Source organism: Exophiala bonariae (assembly GCF_035927105.1).
Source record: "Exophiala bonariae strain CCFEE 5792 chromosome Unknown scaffold_16, whole genome shotgun sequence".
Lineage (NCBI taxonomy): Eukaryota > Fungi > Ascomycota > Eurotiomycetes > Chaetothyriales > Herpotrichiellaceae > Exophiala > Exophiala bonariae.
The window spans coordinates 485507-503437 of NW_027042491.1; the positions used below are offsets into that span (position 1 = coordinate 485507).

At 49.8% G+C, this 17931-nt stretch overlaps 5 protein-coding genes across 5 annotated transcripts; 2 read left to right on the forward strand and 3 right to left on the reverse strand.

Moving 5' to 3' along the window:
- Positions 1–20: 20 nt before the first annotated feature.
- On the reverse strand, positions 21–2366 carry LTR84_003473 (uncharacterized protein; the record flags this gene model as incomplete). Its single annotated transcript, XM_064847061.1, has 3 exons — positions 21–1153; positions 1218–1867; positions 1918–2366. 3 exons carry the CDS (start codon positions 2364–2366, stop codon positions 21–23), a joined length of 2232 nt encoding a protein of 743 aa, XP_064705414.1.
- A 727-nt stretch (positions 2367–3093) lies between these two features.
- On the forward strand, positions 3094–3480 carry LTR84_003474 (uncharacterized protein; the record flags this gene model as incomplete). The annotated part of the gene is made up of 1 exon (XM_064847062.1): positions 3094–3480. One exon carries the CDS (start codon positions 3094–3096, stop codon positions 3478–3480), a length of 387 nt encoding a protein of 128 aa, XP_064705415.1.
- A 1761-nt stretch (positions 3481–5241) lies between these two features.
- LTR84_003475 (uncharacterized protein) lies at positions 5242–7860 on the reverse strand (the record flags this gene model as incomplete). Its single annotated transcript, XM_064847063.1, has 1 exon — positions 5242–7860. The coding sequence occupies one exon, from the start codon at positions 7858–7860 to the stop codon at positions 5242–5244; it is 2619 nt and encodes an 872-aa protein (XP_064705416.1).
- An 857-nt stretch (positions 7861–8717) lies between these two features.
- LTR84_003476 (uncharacterized protein) lies at positions 8718–9869 on the reverse strand (the record flags this gene model as incomplete). The annotated part of the gene is made up of 1 exon (XM_064847064.1): positions 8718–9869. One exon carries the CDS (start codon positions 9867–9869, stop codon positions 8718–8720), a length of 1152 nt encoding a protein of 383 aa, XP_064705417.1.
- Positions 9870–12378: 2509 nt separating this feature from the next.
- On the forward strand, positions 12379–17495 carry LTR84_003477 (uncharacterized protein; the record flags this gene model as incomplete). The annotated part of the gene is made up of 3 exons (XM_064847065.1): positions 12379–14261; positions 14317–16944; positions 17003–17495. The coding sequence occupies 3 exons, from the start codon at positions 12379–12381 to the stop codon at positions 17493–17495; spliced, it is 5004 nt and encodes a 1667-aa protein (XP_064705418.1).
- Between the last annotated feature and the right edge of the window lie 436 nt (positions 17496–17931).

A 17931-nucleotide genomic window follows, 5' to 3' on the forward strand; every position in this document is an offset into this window, starting at 1 on the left:
ACCGTCGTGTATGCATAAGCTCATGATTCTCGTTGTACTGTCTCCGCTTTGTTGGTTCCCTCTACGACAGTTTCGCTCAGTAGACCTCGAAGCTCCTCATTACCAAAGCCACCGAACTGTTCCAGGAGATCATGGATCTCCGTTGTGACACGACTGCGCTTGTCGTCGCTGCCCACGGTCGTCAATGCGCGTTGGTTCCCTTCAGAGTCGAGGTTGAATGCATCATCATCCGGCCCCAAGAAGCTGTCAAAATCGAAATTTTCCAGGACCTCGGTGTTTTCCAGAGTGCTGAAGTCAAGATTGAAATTGTCTTCAGGGACCGTGAAACTGGTGAACACGGGTTTGGGAGGTTGATCGATTGTTTCCAATTTCGGTACTGGCGGTGCTCGAGAATCGCGGTCCCGGCGAACGCTTACTTCACCGCTGTCGCTACTGGAACTGTACATCTCCCTCGACTTTGGGCGTCTCCGGGGTCTCCTTGATTCCACGATGACAATCTCGGGGTTCGACTCTGTCTCAGGTGCACTATGGCGCTCTTCAACACGCGAGCTTGATGCTCTGGGGAGAGGTCGCAGCTGGTTTCTATCATCCCTATCACGCTGTTCTCTCCTACGAATAACCCTGTTATATTCCTCCGTTCTATCGTAGTCGGATGCTGAATGGCGGCTCCAGCGACGATCTCGATGGCCTCTTCGTTCAAGCCGGGGAGTCTCTGTGGATTCATGACCGCGGGCCCCTGTGGATGGTCGACGAGGGCCTATGGATGGCCGACGAACCAATACCCTTGATCTTTCTTCAGCGTATTGGGCTACCTGTTTTGGTCTCATTTCTCGTTCTTCGTGGCGTAATATGAGCTCCTGATACTTAAGTAGGTCCTTGTCGTATTTCTCCCTCGTCTGCGGATCCTGCAGGGTGCTTCTAGCCGCTTGTATAGCAGTGAACCGTGGCAAAACTTCATTTTCACGTCCAGGATTTCTTTCCGGGTGATATTTCAGAGCCAGGCGGCGAAAGCTCTTATCGATGTCTGTGCTGCTGGCGGTAGCCGGTACACCAAGTATTTCGTACAAGCTTTCTTCTCGTCTTGCGTGAACTGAAACCTGTTTTCGATCCTTAGGGGCATGAATATTGTTGTCGTCTTCTAGAACATCATCTTCTGTGGCTTATGTTAGATCTTCCTGAGGCGCGTAAGAATGCTGGTAGATCGTGGGATTGCTCACCAAGTTCCCGATCATGCATTGTGAGAACCTTCTCCGCTCTCATCTGGTGTCTAGGCTGGGCGACTCTTTCATAAGCATTACGCCGAGTCCAGTATGAATGCTTGACACAATATATCAATTTTACGAACGACTTGACCACCATACTTGTCATGCTTACCACGGCTTTGTTGCTCGAAAGGCCTTGAAGAAGCTTTTCATGGCCATGAATCCTAGAAAGATAGGACCACTCTCCCCAATGGCCAGCGAGGACGTTTTCTTGCACTTTGCTTGTCAGCCTCGTACTCAGGCTATACTGTGGCAGTTCAGCCTCGCGGATCATCTTCTCGACGAAGAGGCAATGTCCAAGAAGTTCCTTCTCCACTTCGGAAGCGAGGAATGAGAGTTGATTTTTATCCTCAGCGGCCTCCTGCCCGTGAAGTACGACGAAAGCGCAATGGAAATCAGCTGGTGTTGGTGATTTTGAAGTACCCTGCTTCGCTGCAACAGCGGGCGGCTTCGGACGAGGCTTCACCTCTTCATGTGGAGGTGGATCTGAAGGAGGCTGTGTCCCTTCGAGTGCATGTTGTAATTTCGTCTCATTGTTTCGCTTTTCTTCTACGAGACGTTCTAACAAGGCTTGCTGTTCTTTCAAGATAGGCAATGCTTCGCGACTGTATTTGGTAAGTGGCAATTTCATCAGATCAGTCTCATCAAGACATACTTTCGTATTTGCTCCGCATAAACGAGGACGTTCAAAATGACAAGTAATGAGCTCTTCAAGCTCTCAAGCTTTGTGCGCAAGAGGGCTAGTTTGGACTCAAAAAAGGGATATTTAAGTCTTTGCTTCCATGAGACAGCCGCAGTTGATCCGTTGGGTTTGACGATCTCGTCAATCTCCTTGAAGATATCTTTGCACGCAGTGACAAGCTGTTGTGCCGTCTCAAGGGCTCGGCGGGAGCAACCGGACTTGTTATCATCCTTCTTCAACTCGGCACCAAGTTCTTGCAATACTGCTCCGGTGACTGCGATCTCCTGAGATATTGCTTCAATGCTTTTATTTGCTTCTTTGACTTTTCGGGAGAAGCCGATCAGTTGGACCGACAGCCTTGCTCCCAGATCTGCTATCTGAACCACCGAGGCGGCAATGCCGAGTATCTCAAGGCCTGACATGCTGCAGGGTTTCGATCATCTTGTAAGCCTGCATATTGTGATAAAGAGTCAACTTCGGTGTATGTGATGTTCGTCAGCAGAGGCTGAGTTGTTTTGTGCCACCTGGAGCCCTGGTACCCCGCACTACTGAGATACGAGAGATACGAGTGGACTTGGGTTCCAGCCTTATTCGTTTTATCGCATCAAGAGCTTGTCAAGTCAAAAACAAAGCAGCACGAATAAAACATCCTATTGAATACACGAATGCACGCATGGAAGGACTCGCCGTGTACATCACGATGGGCGGTCAACCACGATTACTCTCGCTGCACCTGTATCGAACTTCAACAGCCCAGGAAATTACGTGATCCCTCGATAGTTGCTCCTTCCAGGCTGCATCTCGGGTGGCTTGCTTCCTTGACCAATTAAATGTTTGTTCAACCGGTTTGCCAGGCATCAATCTGCGTTCGATAGGACGACTATTGTTTGTCACTTCCTGAATACGAAATATCTGTGCCTCGAGCATTGGATGGTGATAGCCACTTTCTGCAACATAAAATGCGGCTTCTCCTTTGCGCTCCAAGAAATCCTTCTTGACATCTACGTACCTGGAGAAAACAAACCGAGTGTCGCCTAGAGCTCGGAGTGGCTTGAAAGATTTCAACGTACCAGTATCTGATATCTGACTCCTATTGAACCCGATATCAGCAGAAATCAATTTTTCACAACCATCAATTCAGTTATCAAGATGCCTAGATACATTTACCTCCTACATGCCAACGACGAATCCGAGCTCGGTGCATCAACACCAGCCGAGATGAGCGAGATGCTCGCGAAAATGGGAGCATACAACCAATCCCTGAAGGACGCCGGACTCTTCATAACCGCCGACGGATTCCGCGCGTCTAAGGAGGGCGCCAGGGTCACTTTCTCTGCCAACTCAACTAATGTGCAGAATGGACCTTTCAACCGGGAGGGGCTTATTCGTGGATATTGGATTGTGAAGGCGAGGGATCTGGATGAAGCGGTTGCTTGGGCGAAGAAAGCCCCTCTTGAGGATACGACGATTGAAGTCAGGAGGTTTGGGGAGCTGGAGGACTTCAAAGATATCTTGGCCGGGCAGTCGGATAAGTGATACTAGTAAGACAACACTTGGAAAGGGGTTCATTATAGTGGATCTTTGTGCAGATTTATGTACTTAACATCGTTCAGTCGTCCAGCTCTTGGTCATCACGAATCAATGATCCATCCCACCGAATCGTCCTAGACGTCAGGCTCAACTCGCACCAAGAACCTGTGCCGTGCCTTCAACCATACCCTCCCAGACCTGCTTGTTCTTGCAGTAAACCTCCACATTTGGACGTGGTATCGTATCGAAAAGTCCCATCTTGATCACTAGGTCCACGAATTTTAGTGTCAGCGTGCTCCTGATGAGTAAGGTCCGATCGCCAAAGCTGGGAAACTTACGCTTAATGCCTGGATATAAAGGAGTGGTGGACATAACAGGACTAGAGTTTCACGCCGATCAATCAGCATATCTCGTTTTGTATCCAGAAACCATCGCTGCCAACCGTGCTCGTTTCTTCCAAGATCATGCACAGGCGGTGCTAATGAACTAATGATCACACCTAAACGACGTCGCAGACTCACCTGCCACACTGCCCGCAAAACCAGCGATTGACCGGCGTGCCTGAATCCGTTTCCTTGTCCTCATACAACTTCGGGGTTCCGCTCACAACGGCGTCATCGTCAGGCACGACCATCACAATCGTCCCGACTGTTCAGGAGACAACATAATGTCGTTAGCTCTAACTCGCAACTGCGATTTGGGATGGGGCGCGACCAAGAGCAGAGAGAGCACATACGGGCGCCGCTCTGCCGTCGACAATTTGTGCAATGGCAGATGGCAGAGGAATTCTTGTCGGCGAACTCATCGCTGATGGCCACGGTAATGGACCCGCAGTTGCATTTTCCTTCGAGTGGCATATTTTGGTCCGTGAAAGATTTTGTGACTGAGTTCTGCGTGACGCAACGTTGCTGGGGACGGATCTCTGGGACGTGGGTAGTACGATAGAGCTTGATGGTTCTGAATATGTTCACTGTATGTACTCGTTGCTCACGAGCGAAATACTTCGCGACCAATTACCGTAAGAAGTAATAATGCTGTTCAGGGGGGCGAGGTTGAAGGATTATGTTATGGGACTTGCTTAGTACTCACTACGCACGAGTGTCTGATACCAGACGATGTAGCTTTATATTACACCGAAAGGCCGCCACTTCAAAGCTGTCGGAACTGACTTTCTATGACAGTGTCAGTCCTCGTGGATGTGACGACCCCACCTTTTTGGATGGCTTCAAGTAAAATTCATGTTTCATGGCTTTTCGCCGACGTAAAATTGTTGTCCCGAGGTTAAGGATTCTGTTCGTTTTTGGCCCCACTTGCAAGGCTTCTTCTCTAACTAGAAGGTATCGAACGAGCGAAACGCAAGACTCAAAGACCTAGACTGATTGATGCTTGTGGTGTCCCATGAGCCAGCAATATCTGGTCGCTAGCGGGTGGACGCACTGGATAAGACACGCGTGGGTGGCGGCGATTACCGTTTACTATCTTTAATAACGATATCACTGTGCATGTAGTGATGGAACCCACCACCAGTGAGAAAGCCATTCCAATCCGAATTTGTGAACCAGAGAATGGTAGCTACTAAAACAACATAAAAGGGAATTCCATTTCCATCCATTCGTTCATCTGTCGGCTCCTGTGCCATAATTCCTGCTCCCAACCAACTAAATGCAATTGTAGCTCAATATGTAGCGCTATGCCTCGTTTCATGTCATGTCTTTCATGCCAACTCAAAGCACTTCATACTCCTTCCGAAAAAAATGATGTAATTCGTTACCTGTAGCCTGGCTTCCTTGGGCTCTGGGTACCCTCGCTTTCGCCCTCAAACTCATCCTCCTCTTCAATGAGAGCCGGTGTCCTCCTCTCATTCCGTCGCTTCGGTCTTCTTCGTCTGGAACTCGAGATGTTGCTCGCACTATCATCAGGAAGTATGTCACTAACAGCATCCCAGTCACCGAGTCCGTCATCTGTTTCTCCTTCCCACCGGAAATGCCCGTTCTCATAGCTGGCCGCACTTGCAGGTGTGCCCATTCTGACCTCGACGCCAGTACCACGTCTTCGTTGTGCGGCAGCCGCGAGCCCAGCACTTCGTTCGCGTATAGTGCGTCTCACAATCTCGGCTTTTTGATGAAGGGTTTCAAACGCATCTTCGAGTGCTTCCATACCAGTGTATATATCACGCTCTATTTCAGCCAGTGTTGCAAGCTCAGTCTCTTCATCAAATGCTATAGGTGCACCATGGTGCGCAGACATTCCGGAATTTGTCTGACTATAGCTGCCTTGTCGAGAGCGCGGGATACCGCCCATAGTACTGGCGGATTGATTATAGCCTGGAGTCAACCCGCGTGTTGGTGGACGGAGTGGTGTTTGCCCCCGAGATGCTATCGGGTCTGGAGATGGGAAAGTTTCCTCAGCCCCTGACCGCAGAAAACCGTCAAAACGTCCAGAGACCAGAATGTCCCATTCGTCATTGCTGATGGCAGCAAGGGTGGCAAGTGTATTATGGAGCGTTTGGTTGTGTAAAAGAAACAAGGCTGCTTCACAGTCACGAGGTGTGCAATTGAGTCGGTACAGTCGTTGTATGGCTTGACTTGCAAGGCCAACGTGTTCAGGCGTAGAGCGCGGGGCAGGCGTTGGGGTTCTAGCAGGCTCCGGAGGGAGTGTAAGACCATTTTTGAGCTCAGGGGTCGGAACCCTATGGGGTGGCTCCGCTGGGTTGTCCACTATACCTAATAGGTTCTTGAAAGGTGCTCTTTGATCGACAGGAAGATGTGTTAGAATGGCGAATGTGAGTGTCTCATCGTCGACTTCATCTGGCGGAGAAGTTGGGGTATCTCCTGGTGTCTGTCGACTTAACCATTTATCAACTGATTGTTTCGTTTTTCGAGACTGGCGAATGTAATGCTCTCTGTACTCCTCAGGAACATCAATATCGAGCTTTTGCATTGGAGTATGAAACTCAACAGATATGCCTAAACCTACAGGCGACTGAGTGAAGGTGAAGGGAGGCCAAGCTGGGAGATCCTTGCGTCCACAGACAAATTCCAGGACCTCTCCCCAGCTAACACCAGGTTCATCTTCTGATCGATCGCTCGCTGCATTGCAGATTGGGCAATAGCAATTCTCGCTTGATATGTCGCGGGCAAAGACGGCCTCAAGCCGATCTAATAGCCTCCTGGCTACTGATCGATACCCAGTCGCAACAGCCAGTGACCCATTCTTGGACATGACTTTCTCATACTGGTCCAGAAGTGCCGTGTATGGTTCAAACAAATTTGCCACGACAATGGGTTGTTGGCTGGGACTTTGCGCCTGTTGAACTGCCATTGGTTTTCCGGCCAGTAGTAGATTCTTGGTTATTGCTTGATGCAGCCCACCATATTGCAAAAGGTAATCGACCTTGGGTACCGCAATGGGCAGCGGAGCAGGAGGTGGTGGTGGAGGGCCCGGGGTGAACGACGTGATGCCGGTGCCTGGAGTGCTACGTAACAAAGAAGGGCTATCTTCTTCAATAAACACCTCTAACGGCGTGACTCCTCGAGATTGCGGCAAGATGTGCACGTCCGGAGTATTCTGAGCCGATTGTAACTTGGACCCCGGCCGCTGTAAACTTGGTTGCTCTGGTGCAATGGAAGTTGCCTCGGAGCTGATGTTAGTGCCTGAATCGGTGATGCTTGTCGTGGTAGCTGGAGAGTCGAGCCTGACGGGCTGGCTCACCGATCTCTGTATTGGAGTTGCGACTTTGAGGGGTGTCTCCCTGGTCGGGGTGTGTTCGCGTGGCTTCTTATGGAGTGAACGATTGGATCCCACATCGGACGAGGTACGCAAATGGCCATTCGAATTGGATGATTGTTGCCGCAGCCTGATCTTTATCTTGGAATCTCTGCTACTAGGCTCCTTCTCCCCCTCTGGTATAGTCTCCACCAAGACTGGCTTCCCCGGACTTGGTTTCCATTTCCCCGCAGTCGATGTTTGTTCGGTGAGTGGTGGACTGGGAGGTGCAGTGGGCTTTGTGCTCGATAGACGGTCCTTTGAGGCATTGAGATCGGTGGTGGGAGGAGTGAAGATGTTGAGAGGAGGCCGAGGTGCTACCGCCTCACGGCTATGTTCCTTCGAAAAGGTGGGATATGGTAGACTTGACTTGGAATCGTTCTTGGGAAGTTCGTCGTCGACAATGATTCCAGGCATTGAAGATCGTCTCTTGGGATCTGCGGGAGACAATGAGGACCTCGATGAAGTCTTTTCTCTTGTAGAGGTCTTGCGGTGGGAGGAATATTTGTGGTGCCGCTCTCGATCTCGATCCTTGTCTCTGTCTTTCCTTTCGCTCGACTTGGAAGTCTCCTTCTTCTCCCTCCGCCGCTCGGGACTGTTATCTCTGATCTTGGAGGGCATTGCGTGAGACGGCAGTTTGCATGATGCACACGGCGGGCGGACGGGGAGTTTGTAGCAGGTCACCGCACCAGGGCGCTTAAGGACTGGTGGGATTGCCTGTTGTGGAGACACTCAAGAGTGCGAACAGTAGCAAAGCGCTTAAGCAGGCGGAACGACCCGCATATCACAGTCTGATTTAGAATATTAGAGAGAGGACGTGTGTGTGTCCGTATGTGACAGATCAATGGAGAGGTAGAGTTTGGTCGTGTGGGTTGCGTATTGTGTCGGTGGCTCAGATCTGGTGATGCGATGCCGCCTTGTGTTGTACACCCAAATTGGTAGTGGCGGTTGAATTGGGCAGGAAGTGGCTGGCAGAAATGCCAAGAGATTTTGATCCAATTATATAAGTGTATAGTGGTCCATTAGTAGCAAGTGTCGCACTAAGAACACTAGCCTCGCCAAAGATGCCCCGTTCGTGAGTTGCTTGGTTTCACTGGTGGTTTGGATGGTGCTGTGCCCATATCGCCCCAGAGACTTACTGCACCTGCCTCTCTGGTCCCGTGCCAGCCATTTCACTGACCCTGGAGTTGAGATCCCGTTGATGGGGGAGAGAAAGAGTGAGATAGACGGCGAATTGATCAATATTATACATCATCAATATTTTCATACTAGTTACGCATTATCGGCTTATCATCGACACAAATGGCCGGTTTGGTGAGTCTGGGGAAGTACAAAACAGCCACAGACCATCCCACACCCCGAAACACGCTTATCTTTTCATCCCCACTTCACCTCAGATAACCGCGGGCAACTTTGTCCTCGCCACTTATTATCTTGACATTCACTCTGGCGTTCAATCATCCATCTCCACTCTTAATTTACAAGTTGAGGACGAGGGCTGCACCGCCAAATAAGGCAGCGGCACCCATGGCACCAGTCTGCATGGGAACACCAGCACCAGCGCTGCTAGAAGAAGCGGCAGTTGCTCCGGGAGCACTCTCAGTAGCAATGGTGCTAGTAGGTTGAGCAACGCCGCTGGTAAATGGAATGTCACTGGCGGAGCTAGCGCCTTCAAACGCGGGTGTGCCTGACTCGGAGTCGCCAGAAGGTGCAGTCTGAGTGGAGTTCTCAGGGTTGAGAACGTTATCAATGACGTGAACGACACCATTTGCAACGAGAACGTCGGGAATCACAACCTTGGCGCCATTGACAAAGACGCTGCCACTCTCTTCGACGGTGATGGTGACATTGGTGCCTTCGAGAGTGGGCAATTGTGTTCCGTTCTCGAGCAGGTTGCTGTACCCGACTGTGCCGTTGACAACGTGGTAGGTAAGGATAGAGGTGAGTTCCTCAGTGGTAAGATTTGGAAGGGCAGATCCGATTCGTGCAAAAGCTTCGTTGCTGGGAACGAAGAAGGTCGACTCAGGAATGTGGTCAACGGCCTCGACCAAGTCAGCTGTGGTCAGAGCACCGGCAGCAGCGGTGAGATTCAGCTGGGTGGCGGTCTCAGAAACATTCTGCGGGATCAACAGTACATTGTCGATGATGTGAACAACACCGCCAGTGAAGTTTAGTGCCTCCCCAGTCACGTTGGCTGTGGTGAGAAGACCTGAGACAAACGTGGTAACATTGCCATCTGCATAAACAGCAATGCGTTGTCCTCCAGTTACGTTGGCGAATTGAGGAGGCTGAAGGAGAGTTGGTACGAATTTCTGCTCGGTGAGGTTGGCAAAGGTCCCGTTGATAACATGGTAGGAGAACAGAGCAGTGATCAGGTCTGTATCGCCATTGGTAAGGGCAGCGCCAGCCGACGAATTCAGCAGATTGGCGAAGGCGGCATTGTTGGGCGCAAGAAGCGTGATGTTCTGAAGACCACCTAGTTGTCCCGTGAAATCGGGAAACAATTGGAGGTAGCTGGTGAGGTTCGACAGCTCGGTCTGGTTGCTCAACAACGTGACCAAGTCAGGTGTCGCTTGCTGCGCAAGGACGGCGCCAGCCAGGGCAGAGAGAGTCAATCCCTTGAACAACATTGTTGCCGAAGACTACGGATAATCAATATCTGTTTGGGAGGAGCGAGAAGATGTCTGGTAGATGATTGTGAGGGACAAGAGTGTATGGACAGGCAAGCAAAGAAAAGATGTTCTGGCTCAGGAACTGGACCCAGGACGTATTTGAGGGAACTCGCGACAGACCTCGAGTAACCCCTCGCGACATGCCGAGCGTTTTTTGCTGATCAAGAAGTCCATTCCGTGATGCAACTCGGCCATGCTCCGCCAGACGCTATCGCGGCCTCAAGACTAGAACAAGTCAAGGTGGAACCAGGACCACAGCGCCAACCGACGAAACCACGTCGAGGCTGAAGCATGGCAACAACAAAAAAACTTGGCTCGGTAGTGGAGGGTGAGACGCGACGATTGGTTCCACCGAGGCCTAACCAATTGAAGAGAAAAAAGACCCAGAAGAGTGCTCGAAGTCAATGACGAGTATATGGGCTAAACGAGACTAATGCAGGCCTGTTCAGCAAGTTAGCTTCCATCGTGGCCACTGAGGTCTGCTTGCACTACTGGGCGCTTTGTGGCTCGGCTGAATTCTGAAGCATAGCTTGACACAAAGCTACTGCGTACTTGGCAGAAAAGGCCAGAAAACCGGTCTCATTGGGAGGGCAACCCCAGCTCCGGTATGATTTTGCAATTGCAACCTCCGAGCTCATCTAGTTCTGTTATACTTCTGGCCATCCACGAGAACTTGGAACTCTGAGTATAAGGGAGCCAGACAGACCTACCACGCACTCAACCACGCACGAGAAGTCCGAAAGAGTAAATCGGACAATTCCACCTCCTGGAAAGCTCCCAAGAAAGCAAGAAAAACTTGGAACGACAATGCACATGCGGTAAACTCTGGTGGACGGCATGAACCGAGCAAGAGGGGAAATGGAACTCAGTATCCGTCTAGGTTTCGAATGGCCCAAACCCGATGGTTCTTGGATGTCTGTTGTCAACACAAACTCAAAAGACGTGACTGATCCAAGCTCGATTGGGCTGGACACCCCCTGGTTTTGTCCCCCGCATTATTGACGGATTTGGAGCTCGCCCCTTGTCGCGCATCATTTTTTTCTCTCCGGGGGTTTTGCAATCGCCACCTCAGCCGTCCCAAACAACTACTATGAAATACACCAACAACTAGTATATTCTTCATTCCTGTATCTCACACCACTATTCACAAACTGCGCCTCAACACCGTGCTCCAATTGCTCTAGCCAAACATCTATTCGAAGCGAGGGAAACGTCGAGAGTAAGGCCTCTTGCGACTAGAATCAGAAAGGCGGTTAATGATATCATCACCTCTGCCAATTCTTCTTGTCCTGCCGTCGGCCGTCTGGCCACGTACGCGGATTCTTGGCGGGCCTCTCAAGTCGTACAACAATATGCCAAACCTCGAACTGCTCGATCCATCATCGCCATTGTCGCCACTGTCTTCGCCATCAGTGCCCATCACGATTCACAGCTCGACCCCGTCAATAACCCCCCTCTTTTCTCCAACCAATCGCAGCACTTGTGTAGCCAAGTACGTGATTTGCATCATCCGATCCCCGATTTCACCATTTCGATCACAATTGCCCATGCCCGACAATATTCCCCACCAGTGAGGTTTGTACATTACTCCGTGGGTACCATTGCGTCTGCGGCGCTTCGTCCTCTTGCTTGGCTTAATGCGGCCAGGCCAGGTCCAACTTTTGCGTCTAAAGCAATTGTACTACACGTAATCAACATTCGAATAGCCATGCTGTTGTTGCGTATTCGAGTGAAGGCTGAGCCTCGTCATCTATTGCTACGATCCAATGGTTGTGACTCGTGGCCTTTGAGACTGAATTTATTTGTTTGATATTCCAAGGGAGACCGCTGAACACCACACTTCCTGTTCGTTTGCGAATAATCACTATCTAGCTACTAGGGGATACCTAGGTAGTTTGTGCCACATCTGAATAAACAAATGTATCGCTCTAGTCTATACGAGGTGTCATATATCTATATTATATTATACAAATAATTCAGAGTATAATAATTTGACATCAAAAGATGACACTCCTGTTCAATCAAGTAGTCGTCTGAACCTCGGAGCAATACAGACTCTTGTCCGTCATAAGGACCCGCAAAACCAACTTCTCCTTCCAGACTCTTTGAATTTATCTTAATTGTACCCACTACGGCTTAGGTTAGACTAGTATAGGATAGCTTCCGGCCATTCTACATTCCATAGCTGATGTGTATGGAACGAAGTTCATATAGTAAATTCACAGCACTTCCACCAGTTAGTAACTACACATCCTTTGAGCGCATTGTACCTCGTATTTAATGTCAGCAAATACGAGCGCAGCCGACGTGGGGTTGCAGCGTCGGGGAAAGTTAGTCGAGTCTCCAGCCTGATCGCAGTTGCAAAGTGCCCAAAGCTGTTCATAATGAAGTTCATCCTAGCCTTCCCATCAATAATACAGCTTTCTTTTCATGATTCGAAGCATATTCGACCTCCCATGCCAGACGAATGCCACCCTTTCCCGCGCCTCGCGATCGGGATGGTTTTCACGTTGCGCTGATATGCGCTTTGCAACTCGAGGCTGATTGCGTGCATGCAGTCTTCGACAAATTCTGGGAAGATGATGGCAAGCAATACGGCAAGACCCCTGGGGACCCGAATGCCTATACACCAGGGGTAATAGGCCAGCACAATGTGGTCCTGGCTTATCTGCCAGGCATGGGAACTGTCAACGCGGCTGTGGTGGCAGGGTCCATGCTAATCAGTTACCCAAACATCAAACTGGCTTTAGTAGTTGGAATCTGCGGAGGCATGCCATATGGGCCTAATGAGGAAGAGATCGTGCTTGGGGATGTCGTCATCAGCCAGGCAATTGTGCAATATGACTTCGGAAGACAATATCCAAACGGCTTCAAGAAGAAGTCCGGTATACTGGACACCTTAGGTCGACCTAATCGGGAGATAAGAACCATTCAAGCCAAGCTGGAAACTAATCAATACAAGACGAAAATGCAAGAGCAAATCGCTGTGCTGCTCCCTAGGATTCACCTAGAAATGCCAAAGACACAATATCCAGGCGTTGAAAACGATATACTCTATCATTCATCATATGTCCATCAGCACAATTCAAGTGCGGCATGCAATGTTTGTGAGTTAGGCGACCAGATGTGTCAAGAAGCCATCCAAATGAAATGTGAAGACCTAGGCTGTGAGACGGTCATGCAAGTTGCCCGTAAGCGTTTGGCCAATTCACCCAAGACGCAACCAATGGTTCACTTTGGAATCGTTGGTTCAGGGAATGCCGTCATGAAATCTGGACAACATCGTGATCAACTTGCCAGGGCTGACGAGATTGTCGCTCTTGAGATGGAGGGGGCAGGAGTATGGGATTCCTTCAACAGTATTGTTATTAAAGGGGTATGTGACTATGCGGACAGTCATACGCGGAAAGGGTGGCAGCAATACGCGGCGGCAACGGCGGCAGCGTGTATGAAGGCATTCTTAATGGAATGGACTTCAGAGCACCCTCTTGACAATGATGGACACATGGACACCGTGGAGCACATGGACAATCAGACTCGCATTGAGATCCTTCGATGGTTATGCAACGTCCCCTACAAAAAACACCACGCGAACATGGTTAAAGACCTGCTTGCTGGATCAGGAAAGTGGTTGGAACAACATGATTTCTTCAAAGACTGGAGAAACGCCAGTACGTCATCTGTACTCTGGCTCCACGGAATTCCGGGAGCTGGCAAGTCAAAATTGGTTTCCAGAGTCATATCACTACTGCAGAACGCATCGGCTTCATCCTCATCCGATGAACCTATTGCATACTTCTACTGCACGCGGAATACTGCTGAAACCGAAAGGGCTGATCCCACTACCATTCTACGTGCAGTCTTGAAACAGGTTGCGTATTCTGCGCCGGATGGATCGCTTTCTCGGCTGATCGTTGACGCATTCAGAGACAAGAAGAGAGATGCAGATGAAGATGGGATTGATCCAGAGCCGTTGTCGTCCGAAGAATGTGTCCAACTAATCATCCATATCGCCAAACGCACCTCTATGACAATCGTTATCGACGCTCTGGATGAGTGCGATCCAGGAAAGAGACATATCCTTCTCGAAGGGCTCGAAACAATTCTGAAAAATTCCAAGAATGTTGTGAAACTGTTTGTTTCCAGTCGAGATGACGCGGATATTAAAATGAGATTGACAGCAAGCCCGAATATCTACATCAGTGCGACTGATAACGCCTCAGACGTTGAGCGATATGCGCACACAGAAATTGACAATGCCATTCTCCGGAAAAGGATACTCAACGGGAATGTTCCGTCATACCTGCAAGAAGATATTATCAGCAGATTAACTGCACGTGCTCAAGGAATGTGAGTTCAGTCTACACTGAAGTCCTGCCCGGCATCACTCAAACTCGCTTATTAGGTTTCTCTCTGTAGCTTTGCAGATCCAAGCACTCTGTGATCATCAACGCATCAACCTGGAAGAAGATGTCCTCGAGGAGTTGTCATCATTACCGAAGTCTTTGGCAGAGTTGTGGGCTGATGCCATGGCTCGGATCAGTCGCAAGAATAGTGCGGCCAACATTGTCGCGATTCAATCTCTGTGCTGGATCCTTTGCGCTCGAGAAGCTCTGCAAGCAGAAGAATTCGTTACTGCGATATGCCACGCAGCTCGCGTTGATTTAACCAAACATGAAATCATCACTGTATGTGAAAATCTCGTTGTCTTGGACGACGAAACGAATGTCTTCCGCTACGCCCATTTGTCGGTTCGCGAATTCATGGAAACTGCCGACGAATTCGATATTGGCACTGTGGAATCGTCACTAGCGCTGCAGTGCTTGACATTCTGTGTGGACGGCATTACCCAAGGTGACTCGGACGGAGAGGACGCTGCGGAAGATTCCTTCTTATTGTATGCTACACTGTATTGGCCGTTTCATTCTCGCGCGGCGTGGCACGAGAAGACATCTGAGCTTACATTGCTTCTGGAGCGCCTCCTATCGCAACCTTGTACCAGTATGAGCTTTATGCAACATTGGGTTTCATATGTCGAGCAACTGTCTACAGTCAATGTTGAAGACAAGGGGAGTATGAGACTGCAGTTATCTCTGAGTAGAATGCGACATCCTATTTTTTTGGTGGTTGCTTTTGCGTTCAACGAATTCTATAATGACAACTGGACTGCAGACCTTAACGATATGCACTTAGTAAATGAATATGGACTGACACCGCTGGCCGTGGCTTGTAACATCGAAAACTTTGCCATGGCTCGAATTTTGGTTATGAAAGGCGCTGCCGTGGACATCATGGACAATGATCGAGGTTCGATAGTCAGGGGAAGGGTCTCCATTTTCCAAAATCCGCTCTGTGCTGCACCGTACCATGGATGGAGAGAGCTTGTAGAATTCCTTCTGGAAGCTGGGGCTCAACCCTACTTGCCTTACAACTCTGGTAATTTACTAGCTCTGTCGGCGGCGGCCATGCTTGACGATATGGAAATCACGAAACGGCGTCTTGCAGCTAGGGCTCATGCCCATATGCATGAGCTCTACTCGGGAAAGCCTCCTTTATTATACGCAGCCCAAGAGGGACATACAGAGGTCTGCCGCGTGCTTCTAGAGGCAGGGGCGTCTCCGAACATGAAGTCTGGATCTGCTGGACCTGAGAATCTTCCTCTGGAACAGGCATGTAAGAGAGGCGATCTATCGCTGATTCAGCTCCTCTTGGAATATGGTGCTGACATGGAGGCACCCACGGCGTGGAGGGGAACACCACTGGCCAGCGCCGCATGGGAATCAAGGTTGCAAGTTGTTGAATACCTTCTATCAAAGGGTGCTGATCCTAGGTTACATTCTGGGCCCTTTGGTACGGCTTTCCTGTCAGCGGTGGCTGTGGGGAGCCCTGAGATTGTCTTGCTAATGCTTCGAAAAGACCTTGATGTCAGCTATGTCGGTCCCCGAGGCACAGCCCTTGGATTGGCGATTGGTTACCGATGTCCTGAAGCTTTGCGATTACTATTACACTCTGGCGCAGACGTGCACACAGATTGCAATTGGAACGGAGTAGTCCACAACGCTTTTACCTTTGCTGCTGTGGAGGGAAATCAAGCAATCATGATAGAACTGCTCGACTTTTCCAGTAATCAAGGGATCCGGCCACCACTAGATCTCATGTTGGTGCATGCTCTGGACTCTGCATACAGCGAAATGAGAAGCGAAAACATTCACCTACTCCTCGAGCGAGGCGCAGATGTAAACGTAAAAGCTGAATTCGGCAAAACTACCTTGCATTATGCAGTTCAAGCCGGTCGTCTCGAAGATATCCGGCATATTTTGTCTCTTCCTGTGGATTTGGATGCGGTAGACCAGTACGTAGGATCTATACTGCAAGCATTATGTCATCGCAATCCGGATCACTATTCCGCTTCTCGGAATGAGACAGAGGACAACATAATTTTCCGGCTGTTGCTCGAAAAAGGCGCGACGTTCGACACTGGGGGCGGCCCTCATGATAGTTTTCTACAAACTGCAGCATATGAAAATCGCCCAGCTTTCATTGCCCAGGCAATAGAACAAGGGGCAGTCTTCCGGAATGACGCTGGAAGTTGCTGTGGCGCCTGTCACGCGGCTGCAGCACGGGCTCACCACGAGGCTCTTGAGGCCCTGCTGCAGTCCAGACCAAATATAGATGCGAGCTGCGAGCCATACGGCAGTATCTTAACCGCAGCCGCTTGTCATGGGCGACAGCCTGCATCCCAGAGGCTGGAACGTTGGCGGACCTTCGCTGAAAGAGACGCAGACGATGAAGCAATGGCATTTGAAGGAAGTATATGGCGAGTGCGACCAGAATCATACGATCAGATTGCTGCTCGGCTCCTAGACGCCGGTGCACGAGTGGATATCCCCGGAGGGTATTTTGGCTGCGCTTTACAGGCAGCAGCATATGTAGGCAATGCTACCTTGGTGCAGAAACTGATCGCTGCTGGAGCAGAAGTCTGCTCTTCTGGGGGTTTCTATGGATCATGTCTCCAAGCTGCTGCTGCTGGGGAGTCCCAGTCTTACTTTCTCGTCCAAAAGCTCCGTCATGATGCCGTCTGAAGATGAAAGCGAGACACCGGTGGTCGACCCGTATGAAAATACGATCGACATTCTACTAGCCGCAGGAGCGGACGTCAATGCCCGTGGCGGATTCTTCAATTCGTGCCTGCAGGCAGCTGTGCACAGCGATAATGTGGCAATTGTGTGCAAGTTATTGTCGGCGGGGGCTGAGGTTTCCGAAGATGGTCAAGGTTTCTACGGCGGCTGCATTTCAGCTGCTTTATCCTTTGGAAAACAGATACTGATGAGTGATTGGAATCGTCCAAAGGCCGATGCTGAGGATATTAATGCTGAGAAAATTCTTGGTCTCCTCTTACGCAATGTGCCGGCAGCACTACTCGACGAATCCTGCTTTGGAGCCTATCTGCGAAGTCGAGACAAGCAGAACACTAGAGGTCTTACTATTCTGCAGAGGACTGCACCTTTTATCTCACTTGCATTGAGAGGCAGGACACTTGAGCAATTCAATGGATGCTTTAGCCTCTTATTGTTTTATATCTAGTTTGCTATTCGCTAGATCGGGTAACCTCGATCAACAACAACTGGTATACTTGAAGCAGCCCACTCCAACGACAAGGAGAGAGTAGTCATGGTAGTCCACCTCCCGACTCCTAGTCACGATTTACTACGAATTGAGTCATTCCAAGTCCTATTCGATTCTGAGTATTTACATACTAATAGGCTTATAAGGTACTATTAGCTTATCTTATTTTGTAACGTAACTATTTAAAAACAGTTTAAAAACTTATCAATAATATACTTGTCGCGTTTATGCTGGACCCGATTCCAAGGAGTCAGTTTGAGAATTCGGGGACTACCTACTCGTAGTACCCTCTCGTCAGCGCTAAGGGCCTCGCTCTTGTCCTAACACTCAGTTTTCCGACAGGTGGATGATATGCCTTGCTACAGTATGCGTGCCTACGCGTAGCAAATAAACA